At 34.4% G+C, this 24337-nt stretch overlaps 1 protein-coding gene and 1 non-coding gene across 3 annotated transcripts in view; both read right to left on the bottom strand.

Annotated features, from left to right (window-relative positions):
- The window catches only part of EPHA6 (EPH receptor A6), an 867849-nt gene extending 843517 nt beyond the window's left edge, over positions 1-24332 (bottom strand). For both annotated transcript variants that reach the window (XM_042998967.1, XM_042998968.1), the window contains exon 1: positions 23954-24332. In XM_042998967.1, coding sequence (XP_042854901.1) covers positions 23954-24332 — 379 coding nt within the window. The remainder of the gene's footprint in view (positions 1-23953) is intronic.
- On the bottom strand, positions 10651-10757 carry LOC122230784. The gene has a single exon (XR_006207869.1). It is a non-coding gene; the product is annotated as a U6 spliceosomal RNA (small nuclear RNA).
- Positions 24333-24337: the final 5 nt, after the last annotated feature.

Genomic DNA, 24337 nt, shown 5'->3' with positions numbered 1-24337 from the left:
AATTAAGCTTTTTTTATCATTCCACTTTCTCTCCTTTATTAGCATATCAGATATACTTTTTTTTACTTTTCTTCAGTGGTTGCCCTTGAGTTTGAAATATACATTTACAACTAATGTAAATCTACTTTCAAATTAAACTATACCTCTTTGTAGGTAGAGTACCTTATGACAGCAAAATAATCCTACTTCCTCCCCTGTCCCATGTACTGTTGCTGTCATTTATTTCACTTAGATATACACATACATGAATATACAATTACCTATTAACAGTATATAATACAAATAACTGTGTAGGTGTATATATATTACATTGTTGCTATAATTGTTTTGAAAAAATGTTTTCTGTTTTTATTTTACCTTTATTTATTCCTTCTTTGATACTCTACCTTACTTTATGAAGATCCAAGTTTCTGACGTATAATATTTTCCTTCTCTTTAAAGAACTTCTTTTAAAACTTCTTGCAAGACAGGCTTACTGCCAAGAAATTCTCTCAACTTTTGTCTGAGAATATCTTTTTCTTTCACTTTTAAAGGATAATCTCATAAGATACAGGATTACAGGTTAGTGGTGTTTTAACACTTTAACTATTTCATTCTACTCTCTTCTTGCTTATTCTATGAAGATGACAGATACAACTCTTATCTTTGTTCTTTTATAGGTGAGTGGTTTTTTTGCCTCTGGCTTCTTTCAGATTTTTTCTCTTTGATTTTCTGTAGTTTGAAAACAATATGCCTCAGTGTTTATTGTTATTATTATTCTTTTGGCATTTATTCTACATGGTATTCTTTGAACTTCCTGGATCTATGGTTCTTAAACACTATTACTTCAAATATTCCATCCATTCCTTTCTTTCTTCTCCTTCTGGCATACCCATTATGTGTATGTTGTACTTTTGGTAGTTATTCTATAGTACCTGGATAGTCTGTGCTGTTTTTGTTTTGTTTTTCTTTGTTTTTTTTCACGATTCTATTGACATATCCTCTAGTTCAGAGATTTGTTCTTCTGTGTCCAGTCTAACAACAAGCCCATTAAAGGCATTCTTTATTCCTGTTTGAGGTGTTTTGCTCTGTTTTGAATCTCTAGCATTTCTTTTTGTCTCATTCTTGGGATTTCCATCTCTCTACTTACATTGTCCATCTGCTCTTACATGGTGTATAATTAATCCATTAGAGACTTTAGCAGATTAATCATAGTTGTTTTAAATTCCTGACTTGAGGGGCCCCTGGGTGGTACCGTCGGTTAAGCAACTGACTCATCTTAGGTCATAATCTCATGGTTCATGGGTTCAAGCCCCACATAAGAGTCCACTTGGGACTCTCTCTCTCTCTCTCTTTCTCTCTCTCTGCCTCTCCTCCACTCATGTACATGTACTCCCTCTCTCAAAATAAACTTTTTTTTTTTAATTCCTGATTTGAAGTTAAGAAAAAAAACAGATGAACATAGGGAGGAAAAAGAGAGAGGCAAACCATAAAACAGATTCAACTACAGAGAACAAACTGAGGGTTGCTGGAAGGGAGGAGGGCAAGAGGATGGGTTACATGGGTGATGGGTATCAAGGAGGGCACTTACAATGAGTACTGGGTGTTGTATGTTAAGTGATGAGTTACTAAATTCTACTCAAGAAACTAGTATTACACTATATGTGAACTAATTGAAATTTAAGTAAAAACTTAGAAGAAAAAAAAATCCTGATTTGATCATTCCAACCATGTCTGCTTCTGATGTTTGCTATGTCTCTTCAAATTGTGTTTTTTGCCTTTTGATATACTTTGTAATTTTTTTTTTCTTGAAAGCCAGACATGATGTACCAGCAATAGTTCCTGTGGTTGTTTCCATTTGTGAGTCTCTGCTCTGAGAAAGTGACTTCCCTATATTTGCCTCTCTTTCCAATCTTGGGGGCAACAACTTGCCCAGTATCCACCCCTCTCCCACAGGTCCAAGAGGAGTTGGTTTTTCAGTCTGTTAAGCTTTTCACTTATTGTTAGGACTCAGTGACTTATTACAATCTCATTATATGTGAAACTGAATAGCTTTTCTTTTTATTCCTAGATAAGTTTTTTTAGATTAGTTTAATTCATTTCTGTCTTTGAAGCACTAATGACAAACTAAATCTGTGTGTAACAAAAAGAAAACAAAACAAAACACCCATAGGTAAAATATTCATTCTATATTAGAAGTTGAAATAGAGAAATAACTAGATTGTCAGCTTCAGTATCATGGAAAAGTTCAGTGTGCCTCATATCATGCTAACGTGGTATAACTAGGGTAAGAATACATGAATGTGCTGCTCACAAAATGTACCCTTTGGCTATTTATTAGTAAATCACCAATAAATATATCAACATATCACACTGATGGCTATTGGTCATAATTAACTTAATATCTTTTTTTAATTCTTTTTCTTTATTTTTTTAACATTTATTCATTTTTGAGAGAGAGAAAGATAGCGTGTGAGTGGAAAAAGGAAACAGAAAGAGGGAGACACAGAATCTGAAGCAGGCTCCAGACTCTGAGTTGTCAGCACAGAGCCCGATATGGGGCTCAAACCCATGAACCATGAGATCATGACCTGAGCCAAGGCTGGATGCTTAACCAACTAAGCCACCCAGACACTTCTCTTTTTTTTTTTTTTAATTCTTGAACACCCCTGTAAAAATGAAACTTTTTAATAATGAAAAAAATTCCTTTCATGTAACTCAGTAACATAACTAAAAATATTTCTGAAGGGTTGTAATAGCTAATAAAAGCTAACTACTAAGATCAATCAACCAATATTTATTAAGATCCTACTATATGCTTAATGAGTGTTAACAAGAGCAGGAAGAAAGATGTTCAAAATTCATTAAATTTGGGGCACTTATTCAAAATTTCCCAGTGTGATTTTGATATATAGCCAGCGTTAAGAACCTCTGGGTTCTCATGATTAAGAACAAACCACTAATAGCACAGCATTCAAGGCTCTTCCTGTCCTGACTCCTATTTTTCTTCCTTCATCTCCTACCTCACTCCTCTTCATAGTCTTTACCCATTCCTAACTATTTACTGGTCCCCCACAAAATGCTATCATATGTGTTCTCCATGACCTTGTACTTATTACTTCCATTGTCTGGAATGATTTGTAGTCACCAATCATTTAATGAATAGCAACTAATATTTCAACACTCGGCTCAAGCTTCACTGCCTATATAAAGTCCTTTTTAGTGCCTGAAAGTAGATGTGACCATCTTTTCCTTTGAAGCTACTGGTAACCTGCTCATATTTCCATCACAACATCTATAGCAAGTTGTCTCCACCCATTTAACTCTCTCTTCCCATTAGTAAATTCTCAAAGAACTAAGTTTACTCATATTTGTATTCTTGATATAAGGCCACTGGCAATATAATTAATAAACACTATGTGTGCTATTTCAAAGGTAGTGATCTAGGTTTGGTTCCAAAATCTTTAGATAATTTACTAGATTGTGACCTTCAGTAAATTCCCCAAAGTCTGACTTTGTTTTTTCAGATGTTGAGTGTGAATAAACAACATGACCTACTTCCTAATTCAGATGAGAGGATGTAATGAAATGGTGCACCTAAGTCCTTAAAACATACTAATAACTCAATTAATAATAGCTATTATTGTGATTGTGTGGTCAGGTGCATCTATAAATTCTCAAAGCTGATTAAGTGTTCTTTTTGTTATTTTTTAGAGGTTTAAAGCAAGGCCAAAGTATTAAGCCAGTTTCTAAGAAACTCATTCTTAATAAACATAGGACTGGAATTCAGTCTCAAGCTTATTTGATTACGCAGCTCTGAACAAAGTAAAACTTTAAGAAACATAAGGAGATAGAAAATCAAGCATCATATTGACCAAACTTTAATAGTAAGCTATTTCCTCTACTGGATACATGCAGAAAACTCCCCTTAACTCATCTTTAATCTCTTGAAGTTGGAAGAAAAAAAAATACCAAATTTTCTAGGCCTTCTTTTACTTTTCTATCCTTGACAATTCACATCATTCTGACATCTTGAGATTTTCATTATTGCTTCTACTATTTCAGAATTGAGGTATCAATGTACCTTCTAAGGACTTCCTACTTCTAACTCTTTCTCATTTTACCTTTCATTGCATTTATTTCTGAACAGAAGAGACCTAGGTTATGCATGATTTTTCCTTTATTCTACAGCTGTCGGTTTTAATTAGAAAAAGCTATGGGCAGAAGGCTATGCACATTCTCCATTACGGTTTGTAGAATAAGAATCATATTTTTCTTCTACATTTTTTCCTATTAAATTCACTAGTTATCAGGCCTGGGTTTATGGAAAAGTCGTACTCTATATGAGCTGAGATATATGTAAACAGTTACCAGCCAAACAGCAACCACAGAAATCTTCCTCAAGATTTTCTATCTTTCCCTAGACATTTAGTAAGGGGGATACTTTTTAATATATTTAAATAGACTTAATTCATATAAATTTATAATTTATAATTAAATTCTCAGATATTTTCCAACAATATTTAGTCAGTTTTTGTTTCTTTTTTGTTGTCAGTTTAAAGGAAAGTAGTACTTTAGGCTCCTCTTTAGTGCTTGCAAAGAGGCACTTTAAGCTCCAAAAAAATGCTACCAGCTTCTTAGTCTAGATTAGCTTTCCTAGTTGAGATCTCTTTCACATGCCAAGAGATGATGTGTTTATTCATTCTCTTAACCTCAGAAAGACAACAATATAGTGTGTTGCTTAAGAACATAAACTTCTTGGGGTGCCTGGGTGGCTCAGTCGGTTAAGCCTCTGACTTCGGCTTAGGTCATGATCTCCTGGTCTGTGCGTTCGAGCCCTGAGTCATGCTCTGTGCTAACAGCTCAGAGCCTGGGGCTTGCTTCAGATTCTGGGTCTCCTCTCTCTCTTCCCCTCCCTTACTTGTGCTCTTTCAAAAGTAAATAAATAAACTTAAGAGGAAAAAAAAACCTTACTGACTATATACTTAGGATGGATACATTTAGGGGGGGAAAAAAAAAGAATGTAAACTCCAGAAATCCAAATCCTTTACTCTGTTAGTTTCCTAGGGATGTCATAATAAAGTATCACAAAAGGGGACTCTAGAATAACAGAAATGTATTGTCTTAGTTCTGGGGGCTAGATGTCTGAGACACAGATGTTAGCTCTTTCAGAGAGCTGCCAGAGAGTATCTATTTCATGGTCCTTTCCCAGTTTATGGCAATTTGCTGGCAATCTGTGGTGTTGCTTGCCTTGCAGATGCATAACTCTAATATCTGCCTTCGTCTTTACGTAGCTTCTCCCTACATACATGTCTATGTCCAAATTTCCTCTTTTTATTAGGACACAAATTATATTGGATTAAGGGCCCACCCACCCTACACCAGTATAACCTCATTTTAACTGATTATGTCTGCAACAATCTTATTTCCCAAAGAAGGTAATATACAATATACTGAGGCAATAGGGGTTAAAAACAACTGATTTTGGTGCGGGGGATGGGAGTGGGGGGGGGGAGACACAAATGAACCCTTAACACTCTGTAACTAATACACTTCAACACTATGCCAAGTTACCTACTTAGTTAGTGTCCTAATTTCCTCACCTATAAAATGGGGATGATAATGATACTGGTTACTTTATGGATTGTTGTGAGGATTATACAATTAAATACACTAAAGTACTTAGTACAGTTCCCAGCAAGGAGTGAACACTCAAAAACTCAAAGTTTATACCACTGCATTTAAGCAGCTATTTCTGGGGAAATGGGCTACAGAAAAGTAATTATTTTAAAATGAAAATCCAAGCCCCTTAAATGTCAGTAATTGGATATTTTAAAAACATAAGGCTTAGATGCATATCAATTTTGTTCTATAGTTTAGGAATATGTTTATTTTCAAAAGTGCAATAGTTGTAGGAGTGCCTGGGTGGCTCAGCCAGTTAAACATTCAACTCTTGATCTCGGCTCAGGTCATGATCCCACAGTTCATGAGACTGAGTCCCACATCAAGCTCTACGCTGACATTGTGGAGCCTACTTGGGATTCTCTCTCTCCCTCTGTCTCTCCCCCTCTCCCACTCTCGTATACCCACAGGCTTGCTCACTCGCTCTCTCTCTCAAGATATATAAACTTTTTTAAAAAAAGTACAATAGTTGTATACAGAAGTTGGATCAATACTGGGCACAATACTTTGTGTTACAAATTTTCTCATGTTAATCAAGCAAATGGTAATGACCAAAAATATTGTACACTATATTAATACACTGAAAGCCTGAACATAATAGCACTAAGTCATTCATTAAAAGATCAAATTTCTTGTAAAGCAAAGTTTAGTTCAGGTCACCTATGTTTCCTATACTGTAAAATAAGAATTTTATCAAGGGACATTTTTTTTAATGTTTAATTTTGAGACAGAGGGAGACAGAGCGTGAGTGGGGGAGGGGCAGAGAGAGGGAGACACAGAATCTGAAGCAGGCTCCAGGCTCCAGGCTCCAAGCTGTCAGCACAGAGCCCGATGCGGGGCTTGAACCCACGAATCGTGAGATCATGACCTGGGCCGAAGTCAGACGCTTAACCGACTGAGCCACCCAGGCGCCCCTCAAGGGACATTTTAAAGTATACTTGAGTAAAAGCAAATATATACTATCCGTTTTGGGAGACTGGCTTAATGGTTCTATTAAAATATGCCCCCTAAATCAATAATACTCTACTGAGGATAGTAGCAAAATTGATGCTACTTAACCAGGAAACTCTACAGACTCTAATTATATAAACTTATATTCACTTCATAATTAAGCTTTTAGTGTAAGGGCTAAAATTCTTTTAAAAAGTTATTTGGATAATAATATTACATGATCAGTCATTGGACATGTGCTGGGTTTGGGCCACCCATTACCCATTCCACTTGTTTTACTGACAGCATTTTTAAAAAATTACTTGTGCCATATAGTGTCCAGTCACGGTAAGGTTGTCAATCAAGGAGTTCTACTCTTTCAATGATGCTGGTGTTCATGACACAATCTAGCCAATCAGACTCACTTTGGCAGGAATAAGATTTTTAGCTGAATGATAAAATTATAGGAAGAAAAAGGGCTGAAATCAATTCAGCCCAATGCGGCTAATACTTAATTCCTGATGCCTAGATCCCAGGTGCTGCCTTGGTTTCCATCTTTTTCTAAAGTTGATTCTCTAGGATTCTCTTTGCTTCTGTAGATTATTCAACATTTTTAAAGCTCCTTTTCTGCTTATTTTAATTCCTACAGCTTGCAAACAAAGAACTAGAATGGATACAGATGGGGATCTGTAAGTTGGAGTGTCTCAAGCCATCTGCATCTAAATTTTGGAGAGTGCTTATTAAAAATGAATAGTCCTAAACACTATCTCAAACATTAAATCCAATTCATTGGTAGTGGGCCCAGAAATGTGCCACTTAATAGTGGCAGCAAGCTCGGCAGCAATTCTTATAGACACTAAGACTTGGTAGTTGCTATGCTAGATCTGATTTGAAGGAAAATGAAAAGTAGCCCATGCAGAGGAACATCAGGAACTGGAGATTCAAACTATACAGCCTCTCATTAGGTACTAAAGTCTTAGTCTTTATTATTGTTTGTTAATCAAGGCTAGTTACACAAATGGCTAAAACATATCAAGACAAATTAGTAAACAAGAGCCACAGAAAGAGTAATAATAAAGAAAAAGCAAGAAAAAACAATATATACAGAAAATGAGAGTAAAAATAACAGTATCATTTGAAGCCATACTATTAATTGCTAATAACAAAAAATTGTATATTCCAAGGATTTTTTTTTTGTAGGCTCCACATCCAGTGTAGGGCTTGAACTCACAACTCTGAGATTAAGAGACACAGGCTCCAATGAGTGAGCCAGCCAGGCATGCTATCTAGAGATTCTTTATAAAGACTCTTTGCAAATAATTTTCTATTCTTTTAAAACAGATTTTAATTATTTTATAAGAGATATAGGCTCAGTGTTTTTAAGTGCTTTCAAGACATTAATATTGAGAAACAATATTTAAATTTAATATCTTTGCATTTTTAATACTCCAGACATTGCTTGAAATTCTCCTTCTCACTTAGAAAGTACACTGATCTCACAGGCTTAAGATCGGCTTTCTTTTTCCTTTGTGGTTACTAATTTGGTCTATCAGCTTTGCCAAGTAACTTAATGTCCATATAAATTCCATTAGTAAAATAAGGGCAGTAATTTATGCTGCTTACTTACCTTAGAGAGGTGGAATAAAAACGATAAAGTGGTAGAATTAAATTAATATACATAGTTCAGAAGCATTTGGTCTTTTTCTTTATTTTTCCTAGTATGCCAAATCCTCCATCAACTGGAGATACATTTTCATACGTGCATTAATGGGAGAGACTACTGAAAGTAAAACATGTTTGAGTTTTTCAGAAAAATATCCTCGTTTAGCACAAAGATGCTATCCATTTATTTTGAACTTAAATTAGAACTGGTTTTCCTAATAACTACAGGCTCACACAGGTTATATTTCAAATACTTAATGTAATATGACTTGAAATACAGTCAAAAAGATAAAAATGTACACACACTTTAAATTTATAGTTCTTTTCATTATAGCACTAAAATGGGACACTTGGAATTATGTGAACCATTGCACACCAGTGAAAAAAAGTTTATAGAGCAAGTAGTATAGTGTTTCAGGCTGTGTGTGTGTGTGTGTGTGTGTGTGGACAGATAGTAAGTCAGAGTGGAAATAATTGCTAACAGGTTATAAGAGCTACGGTAATAGCTAAGTAAGCTATTTTTAAGCTTTTGAACAAAATACAGTAACTCAAGCTAAACATATATTTATTTCAAATATATTCCATTCCCTACATATGACAGTCATAAGCATTTAATACAAGATTTCAATCATCAAGTCAGAATGCTGGAAGGAAGAAGGGGAGAGGAAGCAGATGCTCTCTCTGTTTCCCCATGAGATTGGAAGATAGCTCTCATCCTTCTATGGATTGCCATATACTTAGTTTAAGAAGAAATACACATTAATTGCCAAAATACTAAAGTAGTGTCCAAGAACAGGACAGCAAGCAAATAACCACACCTCTCTTCGAGTACTTCTGAGGAACACAGACTCCTCCTAAGCCAGCTATTTCTAGTAGGCTTTTATTGGAAAGGGAGCATCCCAAGGTGCTTGAGAGCACAGATAACTGACAGAAATAAAACTGCCTGGAGTAAAAGGAAATGACTGTATTTAATTGTATTCCTTTCTTATTGTACCATGTGGGCTCATTTTTTCCCTTTCATAAAATTTCCAAAAGTGAAAGCAATGATGCCACCTCTTCATCAAATGTGTTTTTTTAAAGGAACATTTGTTACTCTAAGCAACAGTATTCCTGATAAACAAATGACACTTATACGCCTAAGAGTGGTCCGCATGCTGCAGTGTGCCCTATTTTACAACCATTATAAAGGTGGACTGGGATAGTTTGCAACCTCCAAAATACAGCCAAAAATATAATCTGAGTCTGAAGCTTTCCTTATGAGATGATGCAGGATCTATTTCCTGACCCTGGTAATCCCAACCAGTTTGTACGAATCATTGTTCTTTTCTACAATTTCTCCAAACCTGGAAATGTTGCCAATCAAAATATACCCTTCCTAGAGATTAATTTGTCAGTGATAGCATGTGACCAAATTAATCCTGTTTGCAAAAAATCAGAGAGAATGTAAAGTCAGCTCTTGGCTGGATATCAGGCAGCAAAGAGAGAATAGGATTGGTGGCTGCCACCACAAAATGTGTTTGAAAGCTCAGAATGATGGAGCTATAGAGGTGTTGGGAAATGATATAGTGTTTATCACCCAGGAAAAAGGGGATGAAGGCAAACAGAGCCCCACCCCATTCCTTCATTTTTGCTAAAACATTCCCCCATTTTCACTTCAGCTGGAAACTATAGCCAAATCCCTGACTTCAGGGCTCATTTCCATGAGCAAAGTACAGGTGGCCAAGCTATTCTGTTCATTCATAAAAATGAAAGTGAAGCTAGTGTGTTTAAAGCATCTGAAACAAGATTACATACTGTTAAAGTTACCACTTTCCCTTTTACTTCTCTAAAATCCATTTCTTACACATTTGACCTGTATTTCCTGATGAGAGAAATAGCACACATAGCAAACACAGAGGAAGCTTTGTTCCTTTTCTTTTTTAAATTCTTTGCCCTCTATAAATTTTCTGTGGGAATGCTGTCATGTTAGATGGATCCATGCTGCCTCCTCTGAAGGGATTAGAGACTCGTTTTAGGACTAGATGAGAATAAAATTCCTGACCCAGCTGCTGTTCTTAACCACCTACAAGAATAGGGCAAAGTTTCTCCAGAACCAAACCCCATTTCGCTGAATAGCTAAATCTTGTATCTCCAGGAATTTATTTTGAAGGGTGGTTGATTATCTAACTGTTCTTATTTTCTCAGAGAATTTTTACTCCTATTTTCTATTATCATTTTTCTGGAGTGTAACAGATTTTGATAAAATTGTGCACGTGAAGTTGGGGTGATCAGTTAACATCTCAGTCATGCAAACAATATCAAATAGAATGGCAGTCACCATCATTTTTAAACTCTCCTCTTGTCTAAGCTAAACTGACCCCAGAATCTACACTACACTATTTCTTTTCTTTTTTTTTTTTAAATATGGAACGCTTCACGAATTTGCTTGTCATCCTTGCGCAGGGGCCATGCTAATCTTCTCTGTATCGTTCCAATTTTAGTATATGTGCTGCCGAAGCGAGCACTACACTACACTGTTTCTTACAAGGCTTCTTTCCTGGTTCTCCTACCATCTCTCCAATGTTCTCTTTTTAGTAGCAAAACAGACTTTTCCACTGTCTCACACAGAGGAATTTGGGGCTCCTATTGATTCACATGCCCTCATTTAAGAATTTTTTTCCAGGGATACCTGGGTGGCTCAGTCGGTTAAGAGTCTGACTTCAGCTCAGGTCATGATCTCACACTCCGTGAGTTCAAGCCCCATGTCAGGCTCTGTGCTGACAGTTCAGAGCCTGGAGCCTGCTTCGGATTCTGTGTCTCCCCTTCTCTCTGTCGCCCCCTGCTCACACTGTGTATCTCTCTGTGTCTCAAAAATAAAATAAATGAAAAAAAAAATAAAAAGAAAAAAGAAGAAAGAAATTTTTCCAAATAAAGCAAGTTATGTCTCTATAAGGACTCTTCTATTTGGGAGCATGTATTCTGATTCCAATTTTTCAATTTTATAAATAAGACAGAAAAAATCCTTGTATATAAATGTTAGCCTCTTTTTCTATGCATTTCCCTAGAATTTAAATTCATGAAAACAGAATTAATGGATCCAAGCATACGACTATATTTCAATATTCTGCTTAATTGCTTTCTGGAACATTTTATATCTTCAAAAGAAATGTTTGTTGTCACAGCATCATTAGAGGCAGGATATACTAACCTGAAGACATAACATACTAGAAAATACAGTTAAATAGGATGTGCAAAGATTCTCTACACATTTAAAAAAAAAACTCAGAAAATTAACCAAGAAAAAGATCAATAGACATAATTCCATAAAATTGTAAACTTCTCCAAAAATATTAATTGTTAAGAAATGAGAGCTAGGGGTGCACCTGGGTGGCTCCATCGGTTAAGCTTCTGATTTCAGCTCAAGTCATGATCTCGTGGTTTGTGAGTTCAAGTCCCACATTGGGCCCTGCGTTGATAGCTGGAGGCTGCTTCAGATTCTGTGTCTCCCACTTCCTCTGCCCCTCACCTGCTCACACCCTCTCTCTCAAAAATAAATAAAACATTAAAAAAATTTTTTTAAGAAAAAAGAAATGAGAAGTAGGGAAGAAAACTTTGTTGCTTTTAGCTAAAGATTTAGCTTTAGCTCTTAGTCAAATTCTTAACCCCCATGCAACTGTTTTCTAGGTTTTTTCATCCAAGGAGTTTTTTAGAGCTAAACATTACAAGATTGTGTATGTATGTGTGGATTCAAGATAAAGTTACACTTGCAGTAAAGCCTCATGAATCTGCTTTTGTGTCAGCCTCATTCCATGTAGTAAACATCTCTACACTTGAGCATACCTTTTGCTCCCCCTCTTTTCCATCTACAACTAGGTAAGTATCAGCCATTCTTGTTCATGTGGATATTCATAAATGGGCTTAGAATGATTTAGATTTAAATTGGAAGGTAAGAAACGCCACTTCAGAATAACTTCTATTAGTTGTAATTCTATAACTGACTTTTTGCCAGGAAGCTTATCATTGGTATATAAAATACTATTGTAGTCATTGGCAAATGGACATCTTATTTCCCAACTGCTTATTTATCAATGTGTACATGAGCCTTCAGAAGCAATCTTAAAGGGAAAGGAATAGTGAGTGGGAAAATTTGAAGGTTGAAACCAATCTTGATATCCAAATATTAATACATTTATTTAAAGACAAACTTGGAGGAAACACCTGGAGTTAAAATGACATATATAAGTAGTATATTAAGAATTTATACGTAACAAAAGCAAAAATCATAATCATTCCAATTTAATAGCTAAAAGAAATAAATTAAAAATAGCCACTTCACATGGAATAGTTGCTACTTTTACACTGAAAGAATTAAGTGCATGTTTTTAAATTGGAAGTTGAGAGCAACTGCACTTAACAGAATAATCTTGGACTTGGAGAATTAATATATATCAGTGACAAACATATTAAAAAGGAAATTTCTCTGATTTTTCATTATCTTTACAGGTACCATATAAGCTTTGTAAATTCTAGTGCCACATCAGGGATAGAACTTTCCACTAAGCTACTGGTGTATTTGGAGAATGGGATCCATGTATAAGCAATGTGTGTGTGTGTGTGTGTGTGTGTGTGTGGTATAGTGTTTATAAAATCATAATCTTATATAATTAAAATATTAAACCTCAAAAAAATCATCAGTCTAGTAAAGTCCGGCAACAAGTTACATTCTGACAGCCTAGGTCAGCCTAGCCTAGGTTCATCTCCTGTGGGCGAAAATACTTTGAAGACTTATGATATATGATATATACTCTGGCATAGAATCAAAATAATTTTTATGATATAGCATGAAGACTTATGATATATGATATATACTCTGGCATAGAATCAAAATAATTTTTATGACATAGCAATAACCATATTCCAGGTATTGTATAATGGTTAAAGGAGAATATATTAATCCAATTATAATATGCCTTATAAATACATTTATTTTCACAAGATAGAAATAATGCCTATACTAGCATATTGTAATAATAATAACAACAAACGTAGATGCATGCAAAGATATGAGTAATCCATTAGGCTTATTGGCAGATCTCTAATTTTTTAATTAATTAAAGTCCAGTTTGTCAAAAGATCTATAATTATTTCAATTAATTGTTTTTTTATAAGTACACCTTTATGTTGGAGGGAAGATGTGAACCACAAGACGTTAGATTTGAAGGGTGCTTTGGTGGTTCAGTCGGTTAAGCAGACAACTCTTGATTTTGGCTCAGGTCATGATCTCACAGTTAATGGGATCAAGCCCCACATTGGGCTCTGTGCTGACACCGTGGAGCCCGCTTAGGATTCTCTCTCTCCCTTTCTCTCTGTCCCTCCCCCACTCTCTCTCTCTCTCAAAATAAATAAATAAACTTAAAAAGATAAAAAAATAAAATGTTGTATTTGAGAATACTGTTGTAATTTAGAAACTAAATTGACAGTTTTCAGAGATTTTGACATTCTAAATATACAAATCTAAATGTCAACAGCTAATCATGGATAATCTGCTATTGATTTTTCTCTGTTTAAAAATACCATGTTCTGGCAGCAATTTCTATTTCTATGTGTTTCTACAGGCACATTGTTCAAATATGAAATCAATAAAACAGCAATTTACCTAATTTCTTTAGATATTAAAGCAATTTCAAAGTTATGAAACACTGCTAAAAACAAATATTTAATAGAGTTAGGGAAAAGAATTATATAATAAAACAAGTAATTAACATACTAGGAGATGGAAAGAACCTACAAAAAGATTTTTAATCTTTAAATTAAATATAATATAAACCATACAGGTATTTCCAATTTTGCCTTCATCTAAAGATAAAATATTCAGTAGACAAAATCATAGTAATCCATTAAAATTTAGATTTTGTCGGTTTTATAAAAGCAGCCACCATCACTAAATATATTTCTTAAAGAACCTGATAAAACTCTATTGAAAAAGCCAAGTTGTACCACTTAACTTAAAAGTTTTATGCTCAATGTAAGATATTACTTGGATATTTACTTTGCATTTGTATGTAGAATAAATCTTAATCTTTAAGTGCATAATAACTATTCAAAGTAACTTAAAAATTGAAGTCTCTGGGGCACTTTGGCTCAGTCAGTTGGGCGTCCGACTTCGGCTCAGGTCATGATCTCATGCTCCTGGATTCAAGCCCTGCATCGGGCTCTGTGCTGACAGCTCAGAGCCTGAAGCCTGCTTCGGATTCTGTGTCTCCCTCTCTCTCTGCCCCTTGCCCTGCTCATGCTCACTTGCTTGCTCTCTCTCTCTCTCTCTCAAAATAAACATTAAATTTTTTTTAAAGAATTGAGATCTCTGGAGCAGCTACTCATTTTAATTCTCTTAATAACTTCATATATTCATGATGATGAAAACTGATAAATGTGAAGCTCATTTTTATTTTCCATGTGTGACTCATTTATTCGTAAAACTTGATGTTATTTCCCTTCATTTTATATTTGCAATAATAGATCACTAATGTTTAACTGTCTGGTATTTCTCTTCAATTTCATAACATTGTCCTTAAGGTCAGGAGGCAGATCTTAACTTATCTCATTTCTAGCAGTCACATAAAGTCATGGCCAATATAGGGAATGAATATTTATTTTCAATGTTTCCATATATCAATCCATAGACCCTTAAGGCAGTACTTTTATCTTTTCATCTCTGTATACAATAGTTCATAGATGTGAACTTATCTATGCAACAGCTAATCCATATAACCTTGATATATAAATTAATGCTTCACTTATTCAATAACATATAAATGGCCTAACTAGATCTTAGGCTCTCAGAAGTTCCTGGCAATAACCTGCCTTTGTATTTCATGTGCCCAGCACAGTGAAAAAAAAACATAAGAGTTATCAATATATTTCATTTAAAAATTGGATGAATGTACCCTTATTGTTGAACTAGTTTGAGAATTCTAGAAAAAAATAAACCATATATATCTAAGTAATAAAAATATAAATGAACAAATAAAAAATCCAAAGGTAACAACAGCTATATTCCAATCAAAAAGTATTTGAGGACTTTATTATAGAAACAGGCTAACAATTTCATCTGATTTTAAGGCTTCACTACATTTTTAGGGGAAAAAAAGCTTCATTTAGCCTTAATAAGCATATTAAAACTTTGGAATACTAACCTTTAAAATAAATTCTTATATTTTAATTCTGCTTTACTAGGTAATAGGGCTCTGGAAAATCTAAAAAACAACGCATACATATATAGATTTCTGATCCTAAACTAGTGAGTATTATAAAGATTCTTACACATTTAATTTTTATTAAACAAAGAACCAAACTGATGCTTTTAATAACCTTGGTGAACTACAGTTTTTTTAACCTATAAAATGAAATTATTATACTATAACACTGTAAGATAGTAAGTTATTGCATCTACTACAGATACCTTTTTGCTCTAATATAGTATCATAAATATAACAATAAAATTGGAGCATGTTAATTTTTACTTACTTTGAACTATACTAAGCAATATGTTTTAACAATAATATATACTTCTGAAATTTTGGGTTTCTTTTCAAGATAAAAATTGAGATCTCTTCCTGACTGCTTCCTCACTAAATTATGTGTGAAAAATAGCTAAGTTAAGGGTGAACTTTCCTCATTAAATTTTCTAGTATCCTAAAATTGTCCTATTATCCACTTGTCTTTTTGTTGCTGTTGAGACATACTAATTATTAACAAGTGGACCAATATAGAAATTTTACTTAATTTTGAAAATTGACAAAACTCTCATGATTTTTGCAATGCTAGCTACTAGTTTGCTCAGCTCTTCCCTGTCACACTTAATGGCAGCTACTACTTATTTTCACTTGCATTCACAAGATAAACATTATCTAAGCATACTTTAAATTCAGAGGTAGTGTGGAGGGAAATTTGTAGTTTTGGGTTTAAGTTTTAGCTAAGACTGTTTGTCATCAATGGGCACTTCTATACTTGCTGAGATTAAGGAATCTAAGTCGGAACTTTATGAGAGATGTATAATGAAAGATTCCTTAACCAACAGGTTTATTTTTTAAATAGAGCCATAATTCATCTCTCTCTTCTATCCCTATTTTTCTTTCATTTTGGTGTCTGTATAAACTATGTAACTACTGAATCATATTTAAAAATAAATGTCATTGTCTAAGCTATCAATTTTTAGAATAGCACACATTGTTCATTTTAATTCTCTATACATTTAATTTATATTATATTCAACAATATTAAAGTATCATCTCTCAGCAACATAACAAAAAAACTCCTGCCTTTTAAAGTAAAAACTAAGGTGATATTAAAATATAATTCAACTCAAATTTCAGGGCAATTTCAATTAGTTTTGATAATTCTTACTTGGAATACATACTAATGTAATACCTTTTCATTTCTAAGTACACAAAATGTTTCTATTGATTAACTTAGTTAAAATATACCTATTAATAATTATCATAGGTAGGAAAATTTCCATTTGATCATTTTTTTAATTGTGGACAAGTGTTTTATCTTTATTCTACATATTACACTTTATGTACTAGAACGTGTTTCTCATTGCGATGCTCATGTACCACAAAATATAAGTATCATAGTACAGTACAACCTGAAAGAATATATAATTATCCTAGTCTTATGTTACTTGTAAATTAGCATAATAAATAAGTTACATCTATATTTACACATATGCTTACTTTTTATCAGCTCCAGAGATCCACAAAGATATCTAACATTACAAGATAAAAATAACATTATTTCCACCCCCTGAATATCAAATTTTTAAGGAGATATTATCTTGTATCTCCTATGACCAAAAAGTAAGTATGACTTTTACACCTGAAGTTATGAAAGGAAATATGAGGAAGAGTGATGACTTTTCAATTTTATGCAAGTACAGGTCATCAAACAGGCCAACAGAGGACTCAGCAGTATCCTAGGAAAGTAGCTGAAGTATTTTTCAGGACATGGACTGAAAATACACACTTTAACCTTAATTCTCACTCAAAGTTCAATTAAAAGGTATGCTTGCTCCTATTTGAAACTGGAAACTGGCATCTTCAACATAAATTACAGTTTTCAATAATTAGTCCACCTTAAAAAAACAAAATATGCCAGCTTGAACAAAAGCTCACTCCACATGTCAGTCTGTGGAAAGCCATTAGGTATATGAAATATGTTTTTATACCATGAATATATTTTTAAGATGTATATTTATGCTTTTTCTTATATAATTAAATATATACCCATCATAAAACATTAGAAGATTCTTGTGAAGCAATTTTATAAGTAAAATGTGTAAAAAGGTTGATAGTATTTTATTCCCTTCCCTCTCTCCCTCATAATCTCATTTACTATAAAATTCTTCATCTTATAAAAATCACCAAGTAATTAAAGATGATTCAAAGATATACAACATCAACAGTGCAGACTAAGCTTCTAAAGAACAGAGACTGTACTATAATCATCAATGTAGCCTCAGAACCTAGCATAATTCCTGACACAAGCGAGATGCTTAATGATTATCGAGTGACTCATTTTGAGATAAAATGTAATCTTAGATATCACTTTCAAATAAATGATATATACATGTTCTATGAGGGTTTATTGTCAGTACTGCTATACCTTATCACATAACAAACGTGTTTTCAAAGTTTTTCTAATCGCTTTTGTACCTCATTTTAAGGAAACAAAATGTTCCTGCCAGATCTGGAAAGAGACTGGAAACTCCTCATTGGGTCATATTCTTTGGAAGGGAAACTTCTCCTTTATCCATTATAGATGGCAAGTAAACACCCTATCAAACAGAAGGCCTTCAATAAATATCTTTTAAAGAGTGGATGTTTCCTTTCAGTTATAATATTTATCATTGAAAACTGAGGCTGTATATTACATAAGTCAAAATGTTTACTGAAAGGAAATAACTGTAACAGTAGCCTTTTTTTCAGAAAATTTTAAGCAGTAAAGTAAAATTTAAGATTTACTATGTTTGAATATATATTTAAGAATATTTGGAAATGTTTAAATGAAGCTTCTCCAGAGTATGAATTTTCTAAATACAGACTAAATATATAGGACTGTTAAGACTTCTTATGATTCTATATATTTAATAACAGCACCTATATAATATTATTAAAAGGGAATTCAAACAATTGATAATTAACTGGTCAAAGAAATTTGTTAAATGACATGCAATTTACTATTGCTTAGTGGAAAGTATGTTCCTTCCCTCATTCCTGCCCCCAAGAATATCATATAATCACCCCTCCTGTCCCTGTCAAGTATCAGTAATTATATGGCAAGGTAATTTTTATGGGGAGTAATGAAAAATTTGTTTGGGCCCCTTGGTAATAAAAAAAAAAAAAGATATAAATGCTGAATATCTACACTTATTTCTTTGTAAAGATAAGATGGTCCCACAAATTCTACTTCCAAAATGTATCTCAAATCCGTCTTCTTTTCCCCATTTCTGCTACCACCACTCTAGGCCAGGCCACCATAACCCCTCTCCTGAACAACTGCAACAGACCCCTAATTCTATTCTTGCCATCTTCCAATCATTTCTTTGTTCATCAGCCATAATGTTCTTAAAATGAAAATTGGTTAAAATCTCTCAAAAGCTTCCCATTTTACCTAGAATATTATTAAAACACAACTCATTACCATGACTCCTTTTCTTCTCTGTGGGATCTGGTTCCTAGCCATCTTTCAGACCGCCCACTGTGCTACTCTCTTGTTTTTCAGTGAACTCCCGTCACACAGGACTCCGTTCTTCAAATGTGTCAAGCTCATTTCCTTTCCAGATCACTGCCAAGGCAGTTCTCTATACCTAGAATGCAATTCTTCCCCTTCCATACTTCTACATTTTTTCTCCCTAGAATTTGGCTCAAATGTCACTTCCCCAGTCTAATGAAATTATAAGTTGATCAAAATGCTGTAGACGTAGTATATCAAATTATATTGCACCCTTCAAATACATATTTTTTTATTTTAGAAAAGAACATGGTAGACGCATAAACAACTTAATCCTTCTTTATAAATTTAGTTGGATTATATTGTACTTTAGGCAAAGTCAACCCATTTTGATTACTTAACTATATGTACTGATCTCTATCAATTTACGCTCCCAAAAAATGTTGAGTCAAACACAAAGAAGAAACTTCTATTACTGCTAACTTCTATTACTGCTGGAGTCTGGTTGATGTACAGTATAAAGTACAATCCATTCTCTTGCCATCTGGGACAAATGCAGTATGTACCCTGAAGTACTCGGGTATGTGAATAAAGGTAGAGACTGACTGAGATGTGGTGCCTCTGATGGGGAAAGATCTTAGGAGAAGGAAATACAAGAAATACATAATGCCTTTTGTACTAGTTTATGCTGGCAATAATGAGTGAAGAAACAGAAGGATTCTACTCTAATATTTTTCTTAATATTTAATTTTGTAACATGAAAGTAATACAAATTCCATACAGAAAAGCTTGAAAATGTAAAAAAAAAAAAATAAAAGATGTAATGGAAACATTAATTTTGTCTTGTCTCCTAGATATGTATTTTTTCCTCTTAGGAAAATCGAAATAAAACCATTTTATTCATGTTACTTCTACTTTAAAGAGACCCTTAAAGAACACTGTATAACTTTCGTGCATGAAAAAGTTTTTAGATACACTTTTATCCCAAACCCAGAGCAAACAATACTTAGATGATCAATACATATCAATGACATTTTATCTTTCTACTTTGAGTACTAATCATAATGACTAATTACACATGATTTTTTCTGATTTGTAAATGTATTATAAAATGACACTTTAGGTTGTTTTTATACTTATAGGTAATAAGAAGGCATGTGATTACAAACTCCTGCCCCTTTACAACCATGAACAGCTTACCCCTGCAAATGAATTTTATCTAGGTGAAAGGTATTTTAGAAACATACTTTGTAAATCATCCAGTTTCTCTTATTTAACAAAGTTTTTAATATTTTCGATAAAGTTCACTCAAACTTTCTAAAAAATTTTCAATTCATCCCTTTCTATAAGAACAATATTTACTTTTACAGTTTGTGAACAATACTGATGGAAGTTCAACTAATTTTAGGCTATGACTTTTCTTAAGCCGATATTTTTCTGCTCAGGTATGTTAACCTGTATTCACATACAACTCAGGGGATTTTACAGTCAATGCATTCAAATTAAGAAATTCAGTGATAGTAATGAGTCAGACTACTGTTTTGCTTGTTTATTTAATTTTTCCTAAGTATCCTGGAAAAAAAAAAGATCAATTCACACAATCTTTGTAGTAAAATGAGTTCACTAGACTCTTGTATGCGAACCATATTTTGCTTTAATCAATTACTTTAGTCTCTGATTAGTTTTGGAAACATGATCTGAGAAATAAATCAACACTTTTAGGCTATACAGTACTATTAGCTAAAACAGAGTAATCTTCGAATAAATGGACCCCTGGTGGCTACTAACCACTGTAATTGATAGACATGGTTACTTACATATGAAATAAGATTATGCTTTATATTCACCTAAATGCCCAGTACAGAAATAAAGCTTATAAAGAAGATAAAATGTTATTTTTAAATTAAAATTGGTATTACTTAATAAATATTGTGGTTTTAAATACAGAGAAAATTAATGGAATATGAGAAATTTGAACACAAATCATGTTTTCACTTACTTAATCAGATGAAGTGATCTAGGAAGCAACTCTACTTTCTGATCGATTCAAGGAGGTTTAGGTAATAGGAAGAGAGCGTCAAATTGATTTATTTTGTCTTTATAGTGCAGAGCTTCACATCCAGCTAAAGGACAAGAGATGCTTCTTATAGTCAAGTTACTCTCAGTACCTTGTTAAGCATCATATTAAAAATGAAGTAGTTCACTTTTTTGTCATTATCATCATTTTACCCTGGCTAAGTAATAGAAAAACGGAGAGGGAAAGGTGAATCTACTCACCACGGAAGATTTTATATAATTTGGTAAAAATATATAAATAACATTTAAAAAATTACTTTGTAAATATCCTTAATCAGAAGACAAATTATATAAAAATGAAATTTTACCCTAACAAATTTTTAAAATAAAATATAAATTCCATTATAAGACAAATTACTAGGAAAATAAATACTACCTCCTTAAAATTAAATATTAATCATATTACTAATATTTACTATCATGTGTATAACAAATCTAATTTATGTTTTACATTATTCTTTTTATATTGTACACATACTGTAATGCCCCATATTTTCAATGTTAAAAAATTGTTAAGGAATGTTTTGATTCATGTTATCTAATTCATGAAACTACAAATTAAAAAAAATCTCCAAAATGTTAATAACATTTTGAAGTCTGACATTTTATTAACCATTAGTGTGATGATTTCAGTATTCAAATATTATCCTAAAGTAACATAAGGCTTAACTTCTAATCACTATGAATTTAGGCTGTATAAACCATTTTATAAGCAATCACTTGTGTCTGATAAAAAAAATCGGAGCATATTTCTCTATAATCTTCTGTTGAAGAACTCTAAATTTTATCCAACTTAGCCTTTAGGTACAGTATTGTTCAAGTGTAATCTTATGCATAGCCTGTGTTTCTATTATAATAATAAAAATTCAAATTAAGATCCTCCTTAACTGATGGGTAAACTAAGTAATGTTCACAAACGTTAAGCGAATTGACACAAACACACATATAATACATATATTGGTAAATATTTTAGGTAAAATGTATTTAAAAAGCATGGGAAACTCATAAAAAATAAAAATTACTGCAAGAGGTTAACAAATAACTCTTCAATGCCCTTAAATTTAACATGAATATCTGAAAGGTGGTATTTTAACACTTGACACATTTTGGTAGAATGGCACTTTAGTCACTTGGAGATTCTGATATGTGTTTTATTTATGTTAGTTTCCCCAGGGCCCAGTATGGTAACTGGTATATCATAGATACTTAATGAAAAACTAAATGTTGATTTAGGGATATGATTGCATGGAAATAACTGTTAAATATTTCTAGTAAATGAGTCTACTGTGGCTACTAAAGACATGTATACTAACATACTAAATATTAACACATACTACGATATAAACGTCTGAGTTTCTGATCATTAAAAATCGTCGTCTCCCCACAAAAAAAGTCCAAGTAAATAATTTTATGCTATTTTTTAAAACCTTCTATTCTTACAGAGGTATATTAAGTAACTACTCCTTCAATATTTAATGCCAATTGCCCTTGAAAACAAATGAGGAATGTGTGTGAAGGTATACACCAACACAGGCAAGTATTGTACTATAGGTGGCACTTTTGTGACAGATCTTCAAAGACATGACAGTTATGTATGATTTCCAAATTTACATATGCATGTATGATTTCAATCTGGCAGGTAAAAAAAAAAACAAATAATTAGGAAAACCTGTCAAAAGTAGCAGCTGTATAAATAAGAACAGAATTCTTATTCTGAATAATTATATTTCCAAATAAAATAAAATGGTCATATGTTTATGACACAAAAGAGGGCTGTGTTGTTTTACTTGCCTTCTCTCTACCTTCTCATCCTCACAAAGCAAGTGCACACTCATATCATCTGACCTCCATTTTTATATCTGCAAATTATTTCAAAGCCTTAGATGTTAAATTGTAACTATAATTGAAGTTTTACATTTGAGGTCTTTAGAAACGTGTGACATAACAGGTGACATATTGATGGTCATCACGGCGCCAATGAGAACATCCAGCCAGGTACATGCTGGAAAACTTTTATGGTTGTTCGCCACTTAGTTCAAGGAATTTAGATTATGCAGGTGATATTTTTACAGAACCTTAAATATTCACAGCAGATATCCAGTGAGGTATGTCTCATAAAGACTACTGAATAGAAGGAAAGAAAACGTTCAAGAATTCTCAGTGCTTTCCATTGTGTAAACCTGACTTTCACTTTTCACACACTATACAGTTTCACTTTACCACTTTATCTACCAAAGTCTTCCTCCTAAAAAATCTGTCAGTGACTCCACTTTACGAGTAGGATATTCACAACTTGGAAATTCACACTTAACGTTTTTTCTCCCCGCGACCCCCCCCCCCACCCCCGCCTCGTCACGGCAATAAAGAAACCACAAAAATCTGGGCATCTGGTCCAGGAATAATTTCCAGCAAGTCTACATTCGGTCTGGATGGGCTAAAGGGGTTGCGGCTGGGCGAGGGCAACATAGCTACCACAGGCACAAGGCTGGTATTTAGTCACAGGGTACAGCGGGAGCTATCCGCTTTCAGGAAAGCAAGTGAGAACCTACGAGTAACCGCGCCGTTAGCCACAGCGAAGAGCCAGAAGTCCATTAAGCGTATGCCACGGAGCCTGACCTTCTGGGGAGACAGCGCTGCGGGGAGCGGTCCCGCGGCCGCCAGCGGTGGGACCCAACTGCTGCTGATGCCCACACATCCGTTTAAAGACATTTGGGAGCAAAAGGGACCGCAACTCGGGGAGGTTGCCGCTCCTGGCGCTCTGGTAAAGGGGACAACAACCTCGACCTCCTCATGTGGCGAACCCGAAGAAGCCTACCCCGGGACAAAGTTACCTGCAGGAGGCGACCAATGCACCGGTCGTCAGAGTACCCGCCTCCTCCCGCCCCCCCTCCCCCTTCTCCGCCCCGTCCCTTACCTTGGTTGTTGGAGACGTGACTGCAGTCGCCTGGCCAAGCTGTCAGCAAAGGCAAGAAGAAACCAAATTGCAAAAGAAATTCCCGGACTTCGCAGCCCCCCATGGCTCTCCCCGGCTCTCTTCTCCCACTTAAAGAGAAATGACAGCAGCGGGACCAGGTGTCCTGCGTAGGGTAGGGGTCCCGGTCCACGTCTTCTTCCTCCTCCTCTTCCTCCTCCACCCGGCCCTCAGGAGGTGTCCCGGGGCGCCCCCCGCGCGAGGCCCCGGGGGCAGGGCACGAAGGTCCAGGCTGCCCAGGTGCAGACGCAGCTGCTTCGGAGGAGGACGCTGCCTGCGGCGCCAGGGAGCTCCTGGCGGCAGTAAGGGAGCGGAATTGCATCCACC

Source organism: Panthera tigris, chromosome C2 (genome assembly GCF_018350195.1).
Source record: "Panthera tigris isolate Pti1 chromosome C2, P.tigris_Pti1_mat1.1, whole genome shotgun sequence".
In the NCBI taxonomy this organism is placed as follows: domain Eukaryota; kingdom Metazoa; phylum Chordata; class Mammalia; order Carnivora; family Felidae; genus Panthera; species Panthera tigris.
Note: the sequence above shows the minus strand (reverse complement) of the source record. Positions and strands in the feature narration are given on the sequence as shown.